The 20138-nt window shown below is 38.4% G+C and overlaps 1 protein-coding gene across 3 annotated transcripts in view; it reads right to left on the reverse strand.

The window, feature by feature from the left end:
* The window catches only part of LOC121506237 (diacylglycerol kinase zeta-like), a 182278-nt gene that overhangs the window by 32477 nt on the left and 129663 nt on the right, over nucleotides 1-20138 (reverse strand). For all 3 annotated transcript variants that reach the window (XM_041781945.1, XM_041781944.1, XM_041781942.1), the window contains 3 exons: nucleotides 19637-19703; nucleotides 13801-13841; nucleotides 7435-7577 (listed from right to left, as the gene is read on the reverse strand). In XM_041781945.1, the coding sequence (XP_041637879.1) occupies nucleotides 7435-7577; nucleotides 13801-13841; nucleotides 19637-19703 (251 nt within the window). The remainder of the gene's footprint in view (nucleotides 1-7434; nucleotides 7578-13800; nucleotides 13842-19636; nucleotides 19704-20138) is intronic.

The raw sequence follows: 20138 nt of genomic DNA on the forward strand, positions 1-20138 counted from the left end.
AAAGTGCTCACCGCTCCATGAAGGTAGAATCATTTCCATCGCCGCTCAATCAAAGCTGTTAACAAGGGTCAGAGCTATCGCTGCATAAAGCCCACTTGTGTTAACGATTAGCATTCATAGCTGAAATGGTACAAAAGAGCAGTGGAGCTAATGAGTGAACACATGACTTCAGTGATCAGAAATGGAGAAACGGTCACAGTAACATGGACATCATGCCATTAAATCAACCTGAAAGCTTTCACTTGTTGTTGTTTTGGTTAATTGCAGTAATTATATGTAGCTATATCAATTTATTTTCATGCATGAAATGGTTCAGCTAAACACTCAAAATCACCACAAGCCATTTAGCAGCTGGGATTTCTCCAAGATAAACACATTTATACTCCTAATCATCATAGATTTCTACAGGTCCGATGAGGTCCTGAACATCAGAGGTTCAACAGCATGGCATGATGCATGCATGTGGATATTACACCCCTAGTAAGTTTCTGTGCCATTGACTGGCATACACAACTTTAAGGCTGGTTTTAAGAACCGAGTATACTTGACCCCAAAGTCTGGTGCATTTGATATATGTGAACACTAACGTACCATACTCGAACAGGGCTGGTCTCAGGCACAATCCAATTCAACTCGAGCATGGTAGGAAGAGATGTGAAAATATGTAATTATGAATTTGTTCTCAGCTGTAGTGATGCAAACTTATGTTTTCCATGCCAATAAAGCCTGTTGAGTTGAAATGAACGGTCATGCTCGAGTACTCCTCTGTGAATAAAATCTCTTAACCTTGCCTTTTGCATTTGAGGAGCACGGGCGTAAACCCTTTGAGCTGCACAGTAGATGTGGACAGTGCTGCCCACATTCATGGATGACATCAGTGCAGGATGGATCCGTAGCATTGGTGCTAGCATCCTGGCTAACAGTTACCACATTTTGAACCTGGGATCTGATGTTTGAATTATTTTTGCAACTTTTTAAACACCTTTTCAACACAATTCCTGTCGTTTTTGCCACTTTAACCCATTTTTGCAGTTTATTAACATTTGATGCCACCCTTTGCCACTTCAATCCATCTTCGCTACTGTTGGTCCAGTGTTCATTTGGTTGACTAAAGTATGACTAAAAAAGTTCCCCAACAGCCTTTTTTCTATGAGAAAGATGAAGACAAAGGTACATCTTTGATGATTAAAACTAACTAAAAATAACTTTAGTTTTTGTCAAGATGACTAAAATAAAATTTAGCTTTTGTCGGACATTCAAAATCTATGATATTTCTCCACTGTGGGTAACTCTGTCAAACTACAATGCATGTGTGGCTATGCTGCTTCTCAGCTGAAGAAAGCAGAGTCCCCAGGTTGGACAGATTGCAGAGAACACACTAGCATGATTTGGTGCCAAAAGAATAAATGCTTGGACTTAAAGTTAAGACTAAAACTTAGGGACTTTTTATGGACTAAACCTAGACCAAAATGTTTTGGAGTTTTTGTCGACTAAAACTAGACTAAAACTAAAAAGGGTAGAAATGACTAAAAGGGGACTTAAACTAAAATACATTTCATCTGAAGACTAAGACTGAGACTACAATTAAAATAACTGTCAAAATTAACAGTTTTGGTCCATTTTTGACACTTTCAACTTATTGTTGCTGCCTTTCCCATGTTCGCCACTTCTTTTGGGCCAATTTTGCCCCTTTTTTTGCAAGTTTTAATGCAAATCAAGGTTATAATGGTTTTGTATTTTTCATTAGATTCTATTTTTATTTCTTTTTCACTTTCTGTGTTCGATTTCAGTTTAGTTTTCATTATTTTTGACTGCTGGTTTGTTAGTTTAGTTTTTATTATTTTTGACTGCTGGTTTGTTAGTTTAGTTTAGTTTTTATTGTTTTTGACTGCTGGTTTGTTAGTTTAGTTTGGTTTTTATTGTTTTTGACTGCTGGTTTGTTAGTTTAGTTTAGTTTTTATTATTTTTGACTGCTGGTTTGTCAGTTTAGTTTAGTTTTTGTTATTTTTGACTGCTGGTTTGTTAGTTTAGTTTTTGTTATTTTTGACTGCTGGTTTGTTAGTTTAGTTTGGTTTTTATTGTTTTTGACTGCTGGTTTGTTAGTTTAGTTTAGTTTTTATTATTTTTGACTGCTGGTTTGTCAGTTTAGTTTAGTTTTTGTTATTTTTGACTGCTGGTTTGTTAGTTTAGTTTTTGTTATTTTTGACTGCTGGTTTGTTAGTTTAGATTAGTTTTTATTTTGCAAAAATACTTCGTTTTAGTTTTTATTAGTTTTAGTTTTCATCAGATAGATGTTGGGGCTGAATGAGCGTCATACATTTGTAAAAACCTATTACAGGCTACAAACAGGCTACTCTTCCCTTATCTGTCTATTTACTTAATGATGATGTTTGAATATAACTCCAGACATAAAACTTCCACTGTGTGAAGTCTTCACCAATCAGATCAGGCAATTTTACTCCCCAGACTAGGGTGTCGGTGCCAGTCAGTATGGTTGTGTCAAAAACTAAAACTAAGGATATTTTGTCTTCATTTTTATTTTATTTTATTTTTATTTTATTTTATTTTATTTTTTGTTAGTTTTGTAAACGCACTATACAGTTTTAATCAGTTTTCATTTTTTGGTAAAGCTTAGTTTTTATTTAGTTTCAGTTAACTAAGATAATTTTTAAATTGTAGTTTTAGTCAACTAAAACAACCTTGATGCAAATTCAACTAACTTTTATAGCTTTTTGTCAATTTTTGTAAATAATAACCCATTGTTGCTGTTGTCCCAAAATTTTTGCCAAATTTTGCCTCTGTTTGCCAGTGCTTTTGGACAGTTTTGCCAATTTTTTGGCCAGATTTAACCCATTTTGCCACTTTCCCCTCCCCCAGCTTTTGTTTTACCTTGTTTCATACTTATGTAATAATTCTTCATTAGAGTTGAAATATTTTTTTTTGCGTTTAAAACTAAAACTCTAATGAAAATGTTCGGCAACAGCCTTTTATCCATGAGAAAGACTAAGACTAACCAAAAACAGATCTTTTATGACCAAAACTGACAAAAAGTAAGTTTAGTTTCCGTCAAAATGACTAAAACTAGACTGAAATGAAATTTCACTTTTGTAGGACATTCAAAATCCATGATATTTCTCTACTGTGGGTAATTCTGTCAAACTACAATGCATGTGTAGCTATTCTGCCTCTCAGCAGTAGGAAGCTCCAGGTAGAACACACTACCGTGATTGGGTACCAGATTCAGGCAAGAGAATAAATGCTTGGACTAAAAGTTAAGACTGAAATGTGAGGGCTAAAGGGTAGAAACGACCTAAATGATAAAAAATAGAAGGCATTTAATCTCAACAGACTAAAATTAAAAGTAGCCGTCAAAATCAACACCGTACAGTCAATTTTTGCAACTTTGAACCTATTGTTGCTGCCTTCCCCAATTTTTGTCCATGTTTGCCACTACTGTTTGGCCAATTTTGCCACTTTTTTGCCTGTTTTAATGCAAATTTAACTGACTATTATTGCATCATGTCAATTTTTGCCAATATTAACCCATTGTTGTGTTTTTTTCCCACATTTTTGCAACTGCTTTGTGCCAGTTATAGCCCATTTTGCCACTTTACCCTCAGCTGTTTTGTACGATGAGGATTATGGCTAGTGAAAAAAAAATGAGACGTAATGTGTTTTTTTTACTTATGAGAATAAAGTCAGAATTAACAGAAAAAAAGCCAGAATTCTGAGAATAAAGTCAGAATTCTTAGAAAAAAAGTCAGAATTCTTAGAAAAAAGTCAGAATTTTTAGAAAAAAAAGTCAGAATTATGAGATAAAAAGTCAGAATGAGATTCAAGTCAGAAATCTATCTATGCCTTAATTGTTCACCCTCTGTCCTATATTGCGGTACTTTCGGACACATCCAGGGGTGTAGCTGGGGATTTTGGTACCCGAGAAAGAATATTACACAGAGCCCCCCCTTAACCGGCGAACTAAGCAACAAATGTTGCATCATTTTAGCAAATATCTTCTATTTTTGAACTGTAATTTCCAGATTTATGAGAAATATTTTAACAGTGGTTAAATTAAATTTACTTGCATTATTTCACGGTGCCGGACTACACCATTTGGACATTTTTGAGGGAGGAGTAGCCCACTCTGTCTGATACAAATTTCAGTCTGTTGACCAATTTCATTTATTTGCGTTTGATTCAATAATGACTCAAATTACTAAGAAAAAATAATAAAAACACACTAGGGCCCCTCCTTACTGTGGGCCCGGATAATCAGTACCCTGCCCCCCCCCATGCAACACCCATGTCCACATCTCCTGCATACCATGCCCATCAGGCACCCAAGCAGCTAGGGGATCTTCTAACCAAGCCTGTTAATTGATGTTGATGATGTGGATTTCCCAGGAATAAAAGACAACTCAGCAAAAATCAGAGGGGGGGATTCCAAGGCGCTCCAGGGCCAGATGAGATGTATAATCCCTCCAGTGAGTCCTGGGTCTACCCCGGAGTCTCCTTCCAGGTGGATGCACCCAAAAGACCACAGAGAAGTGACCAGGAGATATCACAATCAGAAGCCTGAACCACCTCAACTGGCTCCTTTCGTGGCGAAGGAGATCTCTGGATGTCTGAGCTCCTCACCTGAAGAGGCAGTCTCTTCACACCAGCTCTTCTGGGATTTGTTATCAAAAGTCTTACATCAGTGCATATGTGGAGCTAGCTGTTAATAATTAGGTCAAGTTCAAAAGGAACAAGAGTTCTCAGCAACAGTAAATCAAGTCTGAAGTGCTTCATCAGTCTACATGAATCATGCCTGAGACCGCCTCTCCAATCAGACTTTGGCTCAGTGCCTGACAGCAGTACATCTGGATTTACAAAAACTAAACTGACCCAGACTGTGGACCCTTATTCATCCCCCCAGTCCTGTCCAGGAAGAGTTTTTTAATTCCAGGGTTGATGCACCTCAGCCTAAACTCTGAGGTGTTTTATCTTTAAAAATAACACCAAACTTATCTTTAAAAATCAGCAGTAAACCTGCTCTGATTCTGTTTCCCTGAGCGGAGCATTTAAGGAGCATTAACACACACCTGCACTAACAGGTTGCTGTAGGTGAGGATTTAACCGGTGCGAGTGTGTAAATGTGGTTAAAGGGATTTAAAATGAAGGCAGGACGGGCAGAGAAAATCGTTCTCCACACACACAGCCATGCCTAATGTTAGAGTAACACTCTGCTGTTCCTCAGGAGGAGATAGGAAATACTATTCATGTATTTTCACAAACACTCTTCAGCTCCTCTTCATGCAGGCTTTCTCCTCTAACAGGCTCTATATTCTGACATCTCTAACTGGGAAGCTAGCTCTAAAATTTGCACGCTTTTCAGACAGGAATAGCCAGGTATACTGTATCATATACCACACATATAGGCAGCAGAAACACTTGACATGTGGCACACCTTTGTGACTGTGTGATTGAGGATGGAGCACCGGCGGTTAGGAGTCATCTAGGATCAGCTCTGAGAACCGCGCAGGGATAAAGGGCGAGCTAATGGATGGTAAAGGTTAAAGATGGATGCTGGCTCTCAGGCCTGTTAACTCTGCTCCTGTTAAATGATAAAAGTCTATGAGCACTTGGCTCAAAAAAACCTGTAACACTTTTTGTAAAGTGCTGAGAGCATCAGCTGGTTCAAGAATAATCTGTTATCAGTGCGACCCTCCTCCACCCCAGCCACCTCCATTACATCTCATCAGTGTCCAGGTCAAGTTCCTCTGTGCATCCTGCATACCTTCATCCCTCCTGTCTCCACAAAAACCTGCATAGCATGGACCTACTTCATCAGTGTTACTCAACCCTGCTCAACAAAGAGCCAAACTGTTGAAAAATACATTTACCACAATCTAAGTGTTGAAAAGTGGCAAATTGAAATAAGTTAAAGGTGGCAAAAGTGGTCAAAAGTGGCAAACACTGGGAGAAAAGTGGCGAAAAAGGGCAGAATGTGGCAAAAATGGGTGGGAAGTGACAAAAAAATAAGTAAAAGGTGGCAGAAATTGTCAAGAAGTGATAAAAATCAGACAAAAGGTGGAAAAATGGAAATTAAATGGAATTCAACTGCAAAATTCAGCTTAAATGGGTGAGAAGTGGCAAAAAAAGGCAAAAAAATAGCAAAAAAATAGCAAAAAAGCAAGATTAAAGGGTCAAAAATGGGTTAGCAGGGGCAAAAAAGAAGTGGCAAAGATGGTCCAAAAGTGGCAAACACTGTGAGAAAAGTGGCAAAGATGGGGAGAAAAAGGGACCCAAAAATAAGTTACACGTGGCAAATTTGTCAAAAAGAGGCAAAAAAACGGAAAAAAGGTGGGAAAATGGGCATTTAATTGTAAAAGGTAGCTTTAATGGGTGAGAAGTGGCAAAAACAGGCAAAAAGGGGCAAAAAACAGCAAAAAGCAGGATAAAAGTGTCAAAAATGGGTTAGCAGGGGCAAAAACAGAAGTGGCAAAAATGGGCCTAAAGTGGCAAACACTGTGAGAAAAGTGGCAAAGATGGGGAGAAAAAGTGACCAAAATATAAGTTAAAGGTGGCAAATTGTCAAAAAGTGGCAAAAAAAAACAGAATAAGGTGGGAAAATGGGGGTTTAATTGAAAGAGGCAACTTAAATGGGTGAGAAGTGGCAAAAATGGGCAAAAAGGGGCAAACACAGGGAAAAGTGTCGAAAAAGGGCAGAATGCGGCAAAAATGGTTTACAGGTGGCATAAAATGGGCAAAAATTAGCAAAAAGGTGGAAAAATGGGAATTAAGTGGAATTCAACTGCAAATTCAGCATAAATGGGTGAGAAGTGGCAAAAAAAGGCAAAAAGGGGCAAAAAAATAGCAAAAAAGCAAGATTAAAGGGTCAAAAATGGGTTAACAGGAACAAAAAGAAGTGGCAAAAATGGGCCAAAAGTGGCAAACACTGGTAGAAAAAGTGGCAAAAAGGGTGGAAAGTGGAAAAATGGGTGAGAAGTGCTAAAAAAATGAGTAAAACAAATGGGCAAAAAGCATCAAAGAGTGGCAAAATGGGAAATAGGTGGCATCCAAATCCAATATGCAGCTTAAATGGCCAAAAAAAAGGGGCAAAAATGTGCAAAAAGCAAGATGTGGCAAAAATGGGAATAATGTTTCAAATCAAGACATAAGAGAGCCACATCTGGCTCCAGAACCACCCATTGAGTTTCACTGCTCTAAATGTTATTAATATCTCAAAAGTAATAAAACATTCATAGCAGAGGGAAAGATTTCATTATCCACATGGAGCATAAATAAATGTTGACGTGAGTGGCGGCCATTGTTGTCTCCCCACCTTTCTTCTTCATCTTGACTATCACAGTGTGGAGACGTAACAGGACCCATGTAGATATGAAAACCTGGAAACCAGCAGAGGCAGAGTAAATGTGGTGGTATTTAACCTACCTGATGTTTTCCATGCTTGAGGCGGGGTTAACCAGGTCCGGCATGGCAGAGGGGGAGGTGCCAACTGTCGTCATAACAACCAGCTCAGGATCCAGGATGAAGATCTCCTCCTGGGAGATTTCTGATACATAGTTCAGATGTTCCTGATAAAACAGAGACACAGAGGGTCATTTAAAACCAAGAACACCACAGAAACATCGTTAGAGGAGATATTTGATCTGAAAACTGAAAACTTAGTTATGATGCTGGAAGACCATAGCAGATCCATGAAGTCTCTCATTGTTTTAAACCCTTGTTATGTCTTATACTCTGTTATTTATTGGCAGATGTGTGCAGTCTTCCCATTTGTCTGATTCATGTCTGGCCAGTTCTAAATTCTCCTTCAGTACTGAGCAGATTTAAGAACAGCTGGGCTTTTTCCAAATCGGCCTCCATCCATTTAAAACACACACAAGCTGTCTGATCCATAGAGGAGTATTTCCAAAATACAGGGGCAAGAAAAAGGATGTGAACCCTGTGAAATTGTGAAAAGTCACATGTGCTTAAGCTAATACCACACAATTATAATATTAAAAGTCTTTACTGAACACAGCTGTTAAACATTCACAGTGCTGCTGGAAACACTAAGTGAACCCCAGATTGATGAACTGGTTGAACCTCCTTTGGCATCAATAACCTCAACCAAGCATTGCAGGTAGCTGCTGATCAGACCAGCTCAACGCTCAGGAGGAATTTAGGACCATCCTTCCTTAGCTCATCCATATTCTTAGGCTGTTTGGTGAGAACAGCTCTCTTGAAGTCATTCCACCGCTCCTCTATTGGATTCAGGTCTGGACTCTGACTGGCCACCACAAAAGGTGGATTGTCTTATTTTTTTAGCCATGCTGTAGTAGTTCCCCGCGACCCCCAATGGGATAAGAGGTATAGAAAAATGGATGGATGGATGCTGTAATAGATTTATTTCTGTGTTTAGGGTTATCAACCAGCTTCTTCTGAGCTTCAGATGAACATCCACCAAACTTCACTAGGGGGATGAGGTGCTCATGGTGGTATGCGGTACCCTTTTTCTTTTTTTTTTAAATATACTTTTGTTTTTAAATTTTCCAAAATAAGTAACATAAAACAGGTGAGGACAAGGGTATGTACAACTCTCAAAATTATAAAGTAGACATAAAAAACCACAGGCACAGCATAAAAGCACAGTCTAACAATCTTAAATGCATGCGGTACCCTTTTGATGCCACATATAGTGATATGCATTATTTTGTACCTTAGTATATAACCTCCTTAATAATGTAAATCTTGTTTCTTAAGAACAGAATGAAAATGGGTTAAATATCACTAAAATGGGTTAAATATGGCTAAAATAGGTAAAAAATGGCAAAAATTGTAAGAAAAGGTAGTGAAATGGGATTTTAAAAGTAGCAGAAAGGGGCTAAAAGTGGAAAGAAATAGATAAAAATGGTAAAAATAAAATGGAAAAAGTAGCAAAAATTGGTGTCAGTGGCAAAAATTGCCATAAAAAAGCAGTAAAAGAGTGGTGTAATGGGATTAAAAAGTGGGAAAATGGTTTAAAGTGATAAAAATTGGTTGTAGTGGCAGAGATGGCCATAAAAAACAGTAAAAGGCATTAACAGTGGCAATATGGGCTAAAAAGATGCTTAAAAAATGGTGTAAATGGATTACAAAGGGGGAAATTGGTTTAAAGTGGCAAAAATTGCTATAAAAAAGCAGTTAAAGGGGTTAACAGTGACAATATGGGCTTAAAAGTGATTTGAAGGGTGCTGTAAGTTGATTACAAAGTGGAAAACTGGTTAAAAGTGGCAAAAATTGGTTTTAGTGGTAAAGATGCCCATAATAAAGCAGTAAAAAGGGTTAACAGTGACAATATGATCTTAAAGGATGTTTAAAGAGTGGTGTAATGGGAATAAAAAGTGTCAAAATTGGTTTAGTGGGGAGCGCCGGTAGTCGAGTGGTTAAGGCGCATGCCATATACACAGGCGACCCGGGTTCAAATCCGGCCCGTGGCACTACCCCCTGCATGTCTCTCCCCGTTCTCCCCCCTGTTTCTGACTCTATCCACTGTCCTATCAAATAAAGGCAAAAAGGCCAAAAATAAATCTTAAAAAAAAAATAAAAAATTGGTTTAGTGGCAAAAATTGCCATAAAAAAGCAGTTGAAGGGGTTAACAGTGGCAATATGTGCTAAAAAGATGCTTGAAGAATGATGTAAATGGATTAAAAAGCGGGAAAATTGGTTTAAAGTGGCAAAAATTGCCATAAAAAGCAGTTAAAGGGGTTAACAGAGACAAAATAGGATTAAAAAGTGATTTAAAGGGTGGCGTAATGGGATGAAAAAACAAAATGGTTGACTGAGGCAGAAAAATAGCAGAAAGTTGCAGAAATGGGTTAAACTGGCAAAAATCGCACACTGTATAGTGAAATGTGGATAAAATAAGGTAAAATATGCATCAAAAGTATTGAAAAGGATTTATAGTGGATCAACAGAGGCAATTATGGCTAAGAAGTAGAAGAAATTGGCAGAAAGGAGGTAAAATGTGATTTAAAAAAGGAAGAAATGATATAAAAGTAGCAGAAAATTGTCAATTTGGTGGGAAAAAGTGGCAAAAATTGATGCAAATTGTGCAGGAAAAGTGATTAAAAAGTGTCAGAAGAAAAAACTCTTAACATCAGAACGCAATAATAGTTTGACACACATTTAGCTCCAACACAGAAGAACTGTTAGCCAGGATGCTAGCACCAATGCTAATGATAAAACACACAATCTTACTTTTTACTAATTTTTAAAACATGACTTTGATTTCAGCATAAATCTCAACAAATGATCATATTCTGATTTTACATTTAATTTCTTGCACAGTTTTCATAGAAATTGGTCAAATTTACAGTTTAAAATCTTTCAGACAAGCAGGCCTTTGAGATCAGATTTGAACCCTTTCACTGTTGATATTTCCTTTACTGACCTAAAACAAATGTAAACAGGATTAAAAGAATAAATATTATTATAAGCTCTGAGAGAGGTCTGCAGAGATGTACTGGATTCTCAGCATACTGCAGAGACTTTAAGTCTTAATGTCTTGAATAAAAAAATGCAGCACACGGTGTAGATGGAGTCGGTTTCATGAAGTAGCCGAGTACGTATGCTCTGTGAGGTGTCACATCACCCATACCTGCTCTCTGAGGAAAGTTCCTGGAGTCACATTAAAACCAGAGAGCCGTGTAGATGTGGATGGAAGTGGCAGAGGAATATATCTCATCTTCTGACAGTTTAACACTAAACTCTGACTCCAGACCAGCAGCGGGCTGAATATTAACAAGGCTCAGGAGTCAGAAGCGCTCGTAGGAGCTGCTGTACCAGCGCCGTATGAACCACATGTCAGAGTAATGTGCCAAAGACGCCTTCACTGCCCCAACTTTGGAATAATTAAGCAGCTGGGAGAAACTTGAATCATTTCAGGCTCACAGAGCAGCGGACATCTGCGAACACGGCTGTGGATTTTACATAAAGCTTGAAGAGTCACCAGGAGGAAAGAAAACTTGGCTCTGTCTCGTTTTAACAACAGGTCCAAAGGCAAAGTTTGCACACGGAGCTCAACGAAAGACCTAATCATTTTCAGACTGTTTAAAACTTTAAAGCTGAACTTTTGTAGCTGCTAGAATCCAGAGGGGAGAAGGCTGAAAGTTGAGATTTGACCTGGTTACATGCACAACGCGGCACCTTTTCCAAGGCTGTTTTTTTTAAATCATGGTTGAAATATTCACCAAACTCCTCGACTATTTCACAGGAAAGAAGCTGATAAAATTTAAATCAAATGTCCCCAAAAAGATAGAGATAAATACTGTTAATAAGCTCTGATAAGAGGCAAAGATTCAGCATAAAGGTGGAAATAAATCAAACTCCAGTGAGACATTTGTAGTGTGAAGATCAAACACAGAGCATGTAAACGCTGTCATCAGGAGCTTCAATCATCATAATGAAAGACGGCGTTAAGCCCCCCAACGTGGACATTGATACTGACTAGACTAGACGTAGAGAGACACTGCTCAGCTCCGCCCACCTCTACTGATATCATATAGGCTGCTATTTATAGAATAGATAGGATATGCCACTGACAAAGGTATAGATTACTTTTATTTATTTAAGTTCCACCTGGCCTAAAGACTTAAGATATTAGTTTGAGCTGTGAGAGACTTTTCAAAGAGCTGATGCTGTTTGGGTATTTATATATCACATTTGGACATTTACTGTATTTCTGTGGCTCTGTTTAACTTAAAGATATGTTTTCTATTTTTTCAGCTCATTATTGATGCTTTTAGCTAAAGGGGGAGGGGCCTCATATCGGTCTTTGCCCTGAGCCTCCAAATGACTAAAACCAGCCCTGCCTCAGAACTGCAGCTCTGCCAGACACACCATTGCACCCTGCCTCATTTTGTAACTTCAGTTTTAAGTTTCTGCTCTGATGACAGTGTTTATTATCAGTAGGACATTAAAGATTTAAAAAAACACCCACAGTTTAACTTGATATTATGTTATTTTAACATGTGATGTGTGTGTGAGGCTCGCTGATGACGATGTGTATCACAAAATCGTGAAATACAATTGTATTTTTAAAACATTTGTTTTAACCCATAACGACCCACCATGACACGAGTCACATGACCTCTAAATGCTAATTCACAAAACCTCTGAGTGAAACACACTGAACATTATGATGTGGTCAGAAAAACCATGGTCAATTGTAAAGTTAATCCATGATTACTATACTTAATATAAATATGAAAATATGTAAATGGGTTCAAAGTTAACAAATAAATAAATTGCCAGATATAGAAATCAGGGCTAAACAGTGACAAAAATGAGGTTAATGTGGAAAACTGGAATAGATGTAGAAAAGAGTGACAAAATTAGCAGAAAGGGTGGTGAAAATAGTTAAAAAAAAGCAAAAATGGAATTAAAGTGGCAAAAATGTCTTACAAAACAAGCAGCAAGGGGGAAAGACGTGTAAAAAAAAAAATGGGTAAAATTAACCAAAATGGGTTGAAGAGGCAGAAATGGGTTAAAATAGCCAGATTAACTATTATTAAAAGTTTTAAAAGTGGCAAAAATGAGTTCTAAAGTGGGAAAAATAGGCTAATAGTAGCATATAGTCACAGAAAAATGGAAAAAAGTAGGGAAATGTGTTACAATAATGCAAAAATGTGTGGAAAATGGTGAAAAGCGGTTAAAAAGTGCCCAAAACTGCTTTAAAATGGCAGAAAAGTTGCATAAATTACCAGATGGAGTTTGAAAGTGTGACTATGGTAGCAAAAATGAGGTAAATGTGGAATAAATGGATGATAAATATAGATGTAGAAATAAGTGACAAAATTAGTAGTAATAGTGGTGAAAAGAATTTAAAAAATGAAAAATGGGATTAAAGTGGCAAAAATGTGTTACCAAAAAAGTTACAAGGGGGAAAGATGGGTGGAAAATTGTGAGGAAGTGGGAAAAATGTGAGTTTAAAGTGTGAAAATAGGGCAAAAGTACCATACAGTCAGAAAAATGGAAAACGTAGGGAAAATGTGTTACAGAAATGCAAAAAGGTACAAAAATGGATGGAAAATGGTGCAAAGTGGTTAAAAAGTGCCCAAACATGGTAAAAAATGGCAGAAAAGTTGCAGAAATGGCCAGATAAAGTATTAGAGTGTGATTCTAGGGTGGCAAAAATGAGGTAAATGTAGAAAAAAATGTCCTGATTGTTGAAAAAGTGGCATAAATGAGCAGAAACACTGGTGAAAATGGGTTAAAAAGCCCTGATTTTACTGCTCCAGCATACATGCATTGGTGTTATAATTAAATCACGACTGTGGCGGGCCATTCACTTTGTGTTGGAAAAAAACCCTGAAAAATGATTTCTGTTGTTAAATCTTATTGATTCCTACCTATGCTGTATAAATACAATCCCTGCTTATAGAATGATGTTTTATTGTATAGAGCGCTCATTTAAAATCAAGAAGAAAGAAATTAATGTGGGTGTAGCAGAGCTGTGCATCTCTCGGTGACTGCTATGAAAAATAACGGCAAATATATATAGCATAGGTTTAGTTTCTTTTAATACGTGTATAAATTTCAGTCCAAAAATGTTACGTGTTGTTCCTTTAATCATTAAAACAGAAACTGACCTATGGGAAGATCAGCAGGTGTACTGTAGGTGCACTGGTGCTTTTATGTGGCGTGTCCTTGTCTCACAGGTGTTTCTGAGCGTATTCATGACAGCTGACCCCAGCGGGTCACATATTGAATATTTTTAGAGCCAGCGCTGACAGGACACAGAAATAACCTCCAGTGAGGATGAGACAAACTCACCTGGGCTCGGTCGATCCTGTAGAAACGATCCGCTGTCGTTGCTAAAAGAAACAAACACAGACAGTTTAAACATTGAAATGTATCTGTGGTGACAGAAAACATGCTGTTGAAAGTCAGCAGACATTTCTCACACACTGTCTCCATCATTATTAAATAGCTCATGTGTTTCAGCCTCCACTGCTACAGCAATTATTCTGAGAAACCCTGTCTATATGACAACCTGCAGAGTAACAAGACGAAGCAGAAACACCTCACTGTCTGTCTGAGTCTACACCATTAAATAATGGGATTTCACACCAGGAGGGGAAGATTTTGTAACTCCTTCATTTTTGGTAGCAGACAAAAGTAGCAACAAGTTTCATGAAGCTAAGGCATGTGAGTAGTTCAAATTTAAGTTTCGACACTGATGTAACTTTCACTGCACAGCCCTGTTATTCCAAGATCAGGGTTCCTACATACCTAAAAATCAAACATTAGACTTTTACACTGCGTTCAAAATTGTTATGCAAATGATATTCTTCTTCAATTTTCCTAATAGTTGATGCAAATGACAGTCAATAGAATTTTCAAGTCATCAACTGTTTGATGTGAACTGCCTCCCACTCTCATAGATCTTTAGCTTGAGGATGCTCCAAACGTTCTCAACAGGGTTGAGGTCAGGGGAGGATGGGGGCCACACCATGAGTTTCTCTCCTTTTATGCCCATAGCAGCCAATGACACAGAGGTATTCTTTACAGGAGGAGATGGTGCATTGTCATGCAGATTTGTCTTGCAGATTTGTCATGCTGATCATTTTGCTACGGAAGACACGGTTCTTCTTTTTGTACTATGGAAGAAAGTGGTCAGTCAGAAATTCTCTATACTTTGCAGAGGTCATTTTCACACCTTCAGGGACCCTAAAGGGGCCTACCAAAACATGACTCTGCCCCCTCCTTGCTGATGTCACAGCCTTGTTGGGACATAGTGGCCATCAACCAACCATCCACTACTCCTCCATTTGGACTATCCAGGGTCGCATGGCACTAATCAGTCAACAAGACTGTTTGAAATTGAGTCTCCATGTATTTCTGGGCCCACTGCAACGTTTCTGCTTGTGAGCATTGGTTAGGGATGGCTGAATAGTAGGTTTATGCACGACTGCAAGCCTAGTAGTTTTCCTTTGATTGGGCTCACCTGGCAAACTAATTATCACAGGTGTCTAAGATTGATTTCAGTGGTCCAAAGAGCCCTGAGATACAATATCATCCGTGGGTTTAACTGAAAAACATTTTGCATAATAATTTGGAATGCTGTGTAAGATCTTTTGAGACTCGAAACAAGAAAAATCAGTTCCAGTAACAGAAAATGAAAGGCATGCAAGATTTCTTCTTCATTTTGAATTTAATTATAACACTCATAAGCCACACATTTTTAACAAACCTGAGAGATGATGAGCTTTGGAGGAAACATGTGGGGCTTAGGCCCCATGAGCCACCCCCTCACTCTGCCTGTGGCATTTATCATAAACATGAACACACTACACAGCGCCATCTTCGTGATTGTAATAAAGCAGTATTACTCAACCCTGCTCAACCAAAGAGCCAAGTTGTTGAAAAATGCTTTTGCAAGAGCCACAATCTAAACGGTGAAAAGTGGCAAAATGGCTTAAATTGGCAATAAAAATAAGAAAAAGGTGGCGAAATGGTCAAAAAGCAGCAAAAAAGTGACAAAAAATGAGTGAAAAGGGGGGAAATAGGCATAAACTGGACAAAACTGAGTGAAAAGTGGCAGAAATGGGTGCAAAGTCACAAAAAATTGGGCTCCATGTGGTCAAAAATGCAGCAAAAAATGAGTGTATGGTGACTAAAATGGGCAAAAGTGCGAAAATGGGGGGAAAGTAGCATTTAATGGCCAAAGGCATTTTAAATGGGTGATAAGTGGCAAAAAAGGGGGGAAACTGCAAAAATTTAGGATAAAAGAGGCTAAAACTGATGAAAAAGGGCAGTAACGATGCAAAAGTGGCAGAAAAATGAGTGAAAAGTGGCTAACAGAAGTGGTAAAAGTGGACTGAAAGCAGCAGAAATTGATTAAAAGTAACAAAAAGGGTAAAAAAGGGACAAAAATGTACATATGGGCAATGGAAATTTACAGAGAAAAAACAATAAGTTTGACCATTAACACCTAATGTATAAGCATGGGAAACAAACTGATTAATGTGACTTGTAAAGGTTAATTTCTGAGGTCAAAGTCTCTTTTTTAAGGTTTCTGGGGAAAAACATTTCAAATTTGGACATACAAGTGCCACAAATCCACACTCAAGAGCCATGCATTATATCAATGTAATAAAGTAATGCCATGGTGGTTTTAAATACTCCAGGAAACAGTATTACCGTATTTTACCTCACATATTTGAATAGTACCTATACCTCTAAAGCGATTGTAGCAGAGATTTTTTCAGGAGCTAAAAGAAGGTGAAAATAATGCAAACTAAATTTAGAAATACAGTATGCAGGTAAATCTTTAAGACTTATTATGCACACAAGTTTGAAAGAAGGCTAAAAATAGGCTTTGAGGACGACATGAGAATACTGGATCCGTGGATTTAGACAGAGAGAGCAGGTGTGTTATGTGGAAGCATCTGAATATTAGATCACGACTAAGGATTTTAAGATGCTGGGTGCTAAAATTGTTTTATTTCTGTTCTCATCAAATAATGTTGGTTTATTACGTGACTTTAAATGCAAATATTGGGCCAAGTTTCCCCTTAAATGAATACAAAAACATCACTTCAAACACTTCTTTCTTCTGCTTGCTCTCTTTGTTTGACTCCTTAATTCCTCCAGGACTCACGCAGAGGTGTGTGCGTGTGCTGTGTGTGTTGTCAGTGCATGCATAACATTACATAAGAGCCAGGTTTTTCTCTGTGATATTTTTGGTAAGCTGCTGCTGCTGCTGTATCAAATTAATATTCATGACTTCCAGCAGCAAACACAATGCAATGGAAGTGTTCTTCAGGAGCATGTTTTTATGTTACAGGTCTGCGTGTTTTTCCTCTACTATAATCCTCCTGAAATAAAATCAAACTGAGACAAAGCTTCTCCAGCAGACAGTGCAGCCACAGGAATCTGTAACAAAGCCCCGAACATTCAATCAAACCCAGGCTGAACGTTTTCACTGCAGCTCACAGCAACTTTAATAATGTGTGTGTCCATGTGTTTATCAGTATTAGGAAACACGCGGCGGTGTGTGCCTGCACGGCGAGCAGTGGGATTGTTAGCAAATCAAGAAACAACAGCAAGATGAAACTGTGTGGGCTGTTTTTCCTCCAGGCATCTAAACTTTCAATTAAGTCTCCTTTATGTGCTGTTTAAATCTGACTCATTCGACAGTGGATGTCTATGCATTGATTATGTAACTGACCTGACCTCACACTTCTCTGATCTCCTGTTCATTTGAAAACAAAAATCAATTCTGCAGGAAGACGCAGCTGGAGATGCTGACGGCGAGATCTACAGTTTAGAGATAAAATAAGGACGATGTTCACGTTAATCAATAACGGCGAGAGAAGAGAAGGTGGACTGGCACTGAACAACGTCTGTCTGAACTAAACAAAAAAAGCAACTACACTAAAAAATGCATTTATTCGGAGCTTATTTTTCTTGTTTATTTGAGAAAAAAAGGGAAAGAAAACATAAATACACATAGACAAAATTGTTGGTACAGGGTTCCTCAACCTTCTCAGCAGGCGACCCCAAAATAAAGGTGTCAAGACTAGGGACCCCACTTTACCTGAAGGTGGTTGAACAGCCATGAACATTCAAGACTAGTCATGTGGAGACTAGGCCGTCCAAAAGGGGAGAGCTTTCATGGGGCCCAGCTAACCTGGCAAACCCAACTCTGTTATGGTAGGGCCTTGGAAGTAGCATCACTCAATAAGTCAGTCAGTCAGTCAGTGTACAGGTAGAGCCATATGTAGGGCTGTCAGCCAAAAATTGGAGTAAAAAGTGGTAAAAAGGGGTTAATACTGGCATAAAAGGGTCAACAGAAGCAACAATGGACAGACGGAGGCAAGAATTGGTTTAGAAGTCATAAAAATGTTTAAAATGGTACAAATTGGTGGGAAAAGTGATGAAAACAGGGAAAAATCTCTTCCGCCATAATTGCACTGGCCTCTTGTTGCTACGTCATGACCCTGGCCCACCCAAAAGTAGTGCCTCTTGCTCCTGTTGGTCCTGTCACTTTCTAACCAGACCCAAATGGTTCCTACAGGAGCTTTGCAAGATGGATTCGCCAGTGAAAAACATGGAAACAGGCGAATCCATCTGCTTTGCAAGGTTGCTAGAGTGGCATATGTGAGTAAAAAGAGGCAAAAAATGGTCCACATTGTGCAAAAATTGATAAAAAGTGGCAAATAATGGTGAGAAAAATGGTTCACTGTACCGTGCACAGATTCAAGATCCCCCGTGCCAGATGCAGCAAAGCAGCCCCAGAACAGAACTGAGACTCCTCCATGTGTCACAGAAGCTACAGTCTTCTTCTCTTTGGACACTTTATTTTTGCATCTGTGAACACAGAGCTGATGCCAAAAGCTCCAGTTTTGTCTCATCTGTCTAAATGATATTCTCTCAGAAGCTTTGTGGCTTGTCAGTATGCATTTTGGCAAATTCCAGTCTGGCTTTTTTGTGATCAGCTTTCAACAGTGGAGACTTCCCCGGTCATCTTCCATTTAGTCCACTTTGTCTCCAACGGCCATGGATGGCATATTTTGACACTGATGTACCTTGACCTTGGAGTTCACCTCTAATCTCTTTGGTAGTTGTTCTGGGCTATTTTTAGTATATTCTGTCTCGTCCAGGAAGGTCAGTCCTATGGATCTTAAACTTCTGAATACTATGGTCAACTGCAGTCACAGGAACATCAAAGCTGCTTGGAGATGGTCTTATATCCATTACCTTTAACACGCTGGTCTATCATTGTCTCTCTAATCTCTTGGGACAACTCTCTCCTTAGCTTTCTGTGCTCCATGTTCAGTGTGGTACACACCATGATACCAAACAGCACAGTGACTACTTTTCACCCTTTATATAGGTAGACTGACTGATTACAAGTTTGAAGACACCTGTGATGCTAAATACAGGACACACCTAAGTTTAACATGTCCCTATAGTTACATTCTTTTCAGTTTTTTCTAGGGTACCATCAATTTAGTCCAGGCCAGTTTCATGAGTTTGTTTTTTAAAAGGATTCTGTTGAACCACAATTCAAAAGCAATGTCTGATTTTCATTTGTCACTTCTTGGTGAATTTTTATTAATCAACACTTTTACTTTTAAGTCATTTCTTTTCTTTTCTTTTTTTTTTTTTAACGGAAGGATACCAACAATTTTGTCCAAGTGTGTAAAGTGTCTAGGAATATTAAGAAATTCCCTGGCATAGGTATCACCTGTCCTAAAATCCACTGGAGACATTCCAACCATCACCGAATTTCATCAATTTAACTGCAAAAAGGACAGTTACTTTACATAGTTAAGAAACAGTGGCGGCAGCAATGGAAGTTAATGAATACTTCTTAAAGCTGAGCCACTGAGATCATGTCAGGAATCACTGGAAAATAGCTGATTTACCGACTCTCATTATTGAGACTGACGATTAAGAGCTGAATTCTGCTACCATTAGAGTGCACAACGGCCTTACAGGAAACGTGTAATAATATCAATTTATTTTCTTTAAGATCCTAATTAATGCCCGAGGTTCTCTGTACCATAAATGTGTTTTTTACTTGCACACTTGACCTAAAAACATAGAGCTGAGGTAAGAAAAGCAAATGAGAAAGGTAAGGAAAGGAAAAGGTACTTACAGTCAAGGAAACACCACTTTGGAGACAATCTCTGCGAGGACACGATCTTTGGTTTGGCTGCTTCCTCCTGAAACACAAACACAGACAGGAGTTACAGATATAGCAGCTAGCAGGAGCTCAGATGTCCAGGATGGTGAGAAAGACACAATGATAGAATGGATGTAGAAAAATGAGACGGCAGTGGAGTAGTGATGCACCGATGCATTGATTTAACCTTGACAGACATCGGCCCATCTAGAGGAGATGTTTATCTTCTGATTGTTTATCTTTTGGCTGATTTAAATGTTTATTTCCAACAAGTAAAAAATGTATTGGCTGCACTAATATTAGCCATGCAAGTGAGGGACATCTACCATTTTAAATCTGGGATCTTTTCTGTTTTCATTAATGAACCGAACAGTACCGAACCATGACATCTGTGAACCATTACACCCCTGGTAATGACACCTCCTCTTTCCTTCAAATCAGCAGCTTTATCTCTAGAATTCGCTTCTTGCGGTGT

The sequence above is a fragment of the Cheilinus undulatus genome, linkage group 24, assembly GCF_018320785.1.
Source record: "Cheilinus undulatus linkage group 24, ASM1832078v1, whole genome shotgun sequence".
Lineage (NCBI taxonomy): Eukaryota > Metazoa > Chordata > Actinopteri > Labriformes > Labridae > Cheilinus > Cheilinus undulatus.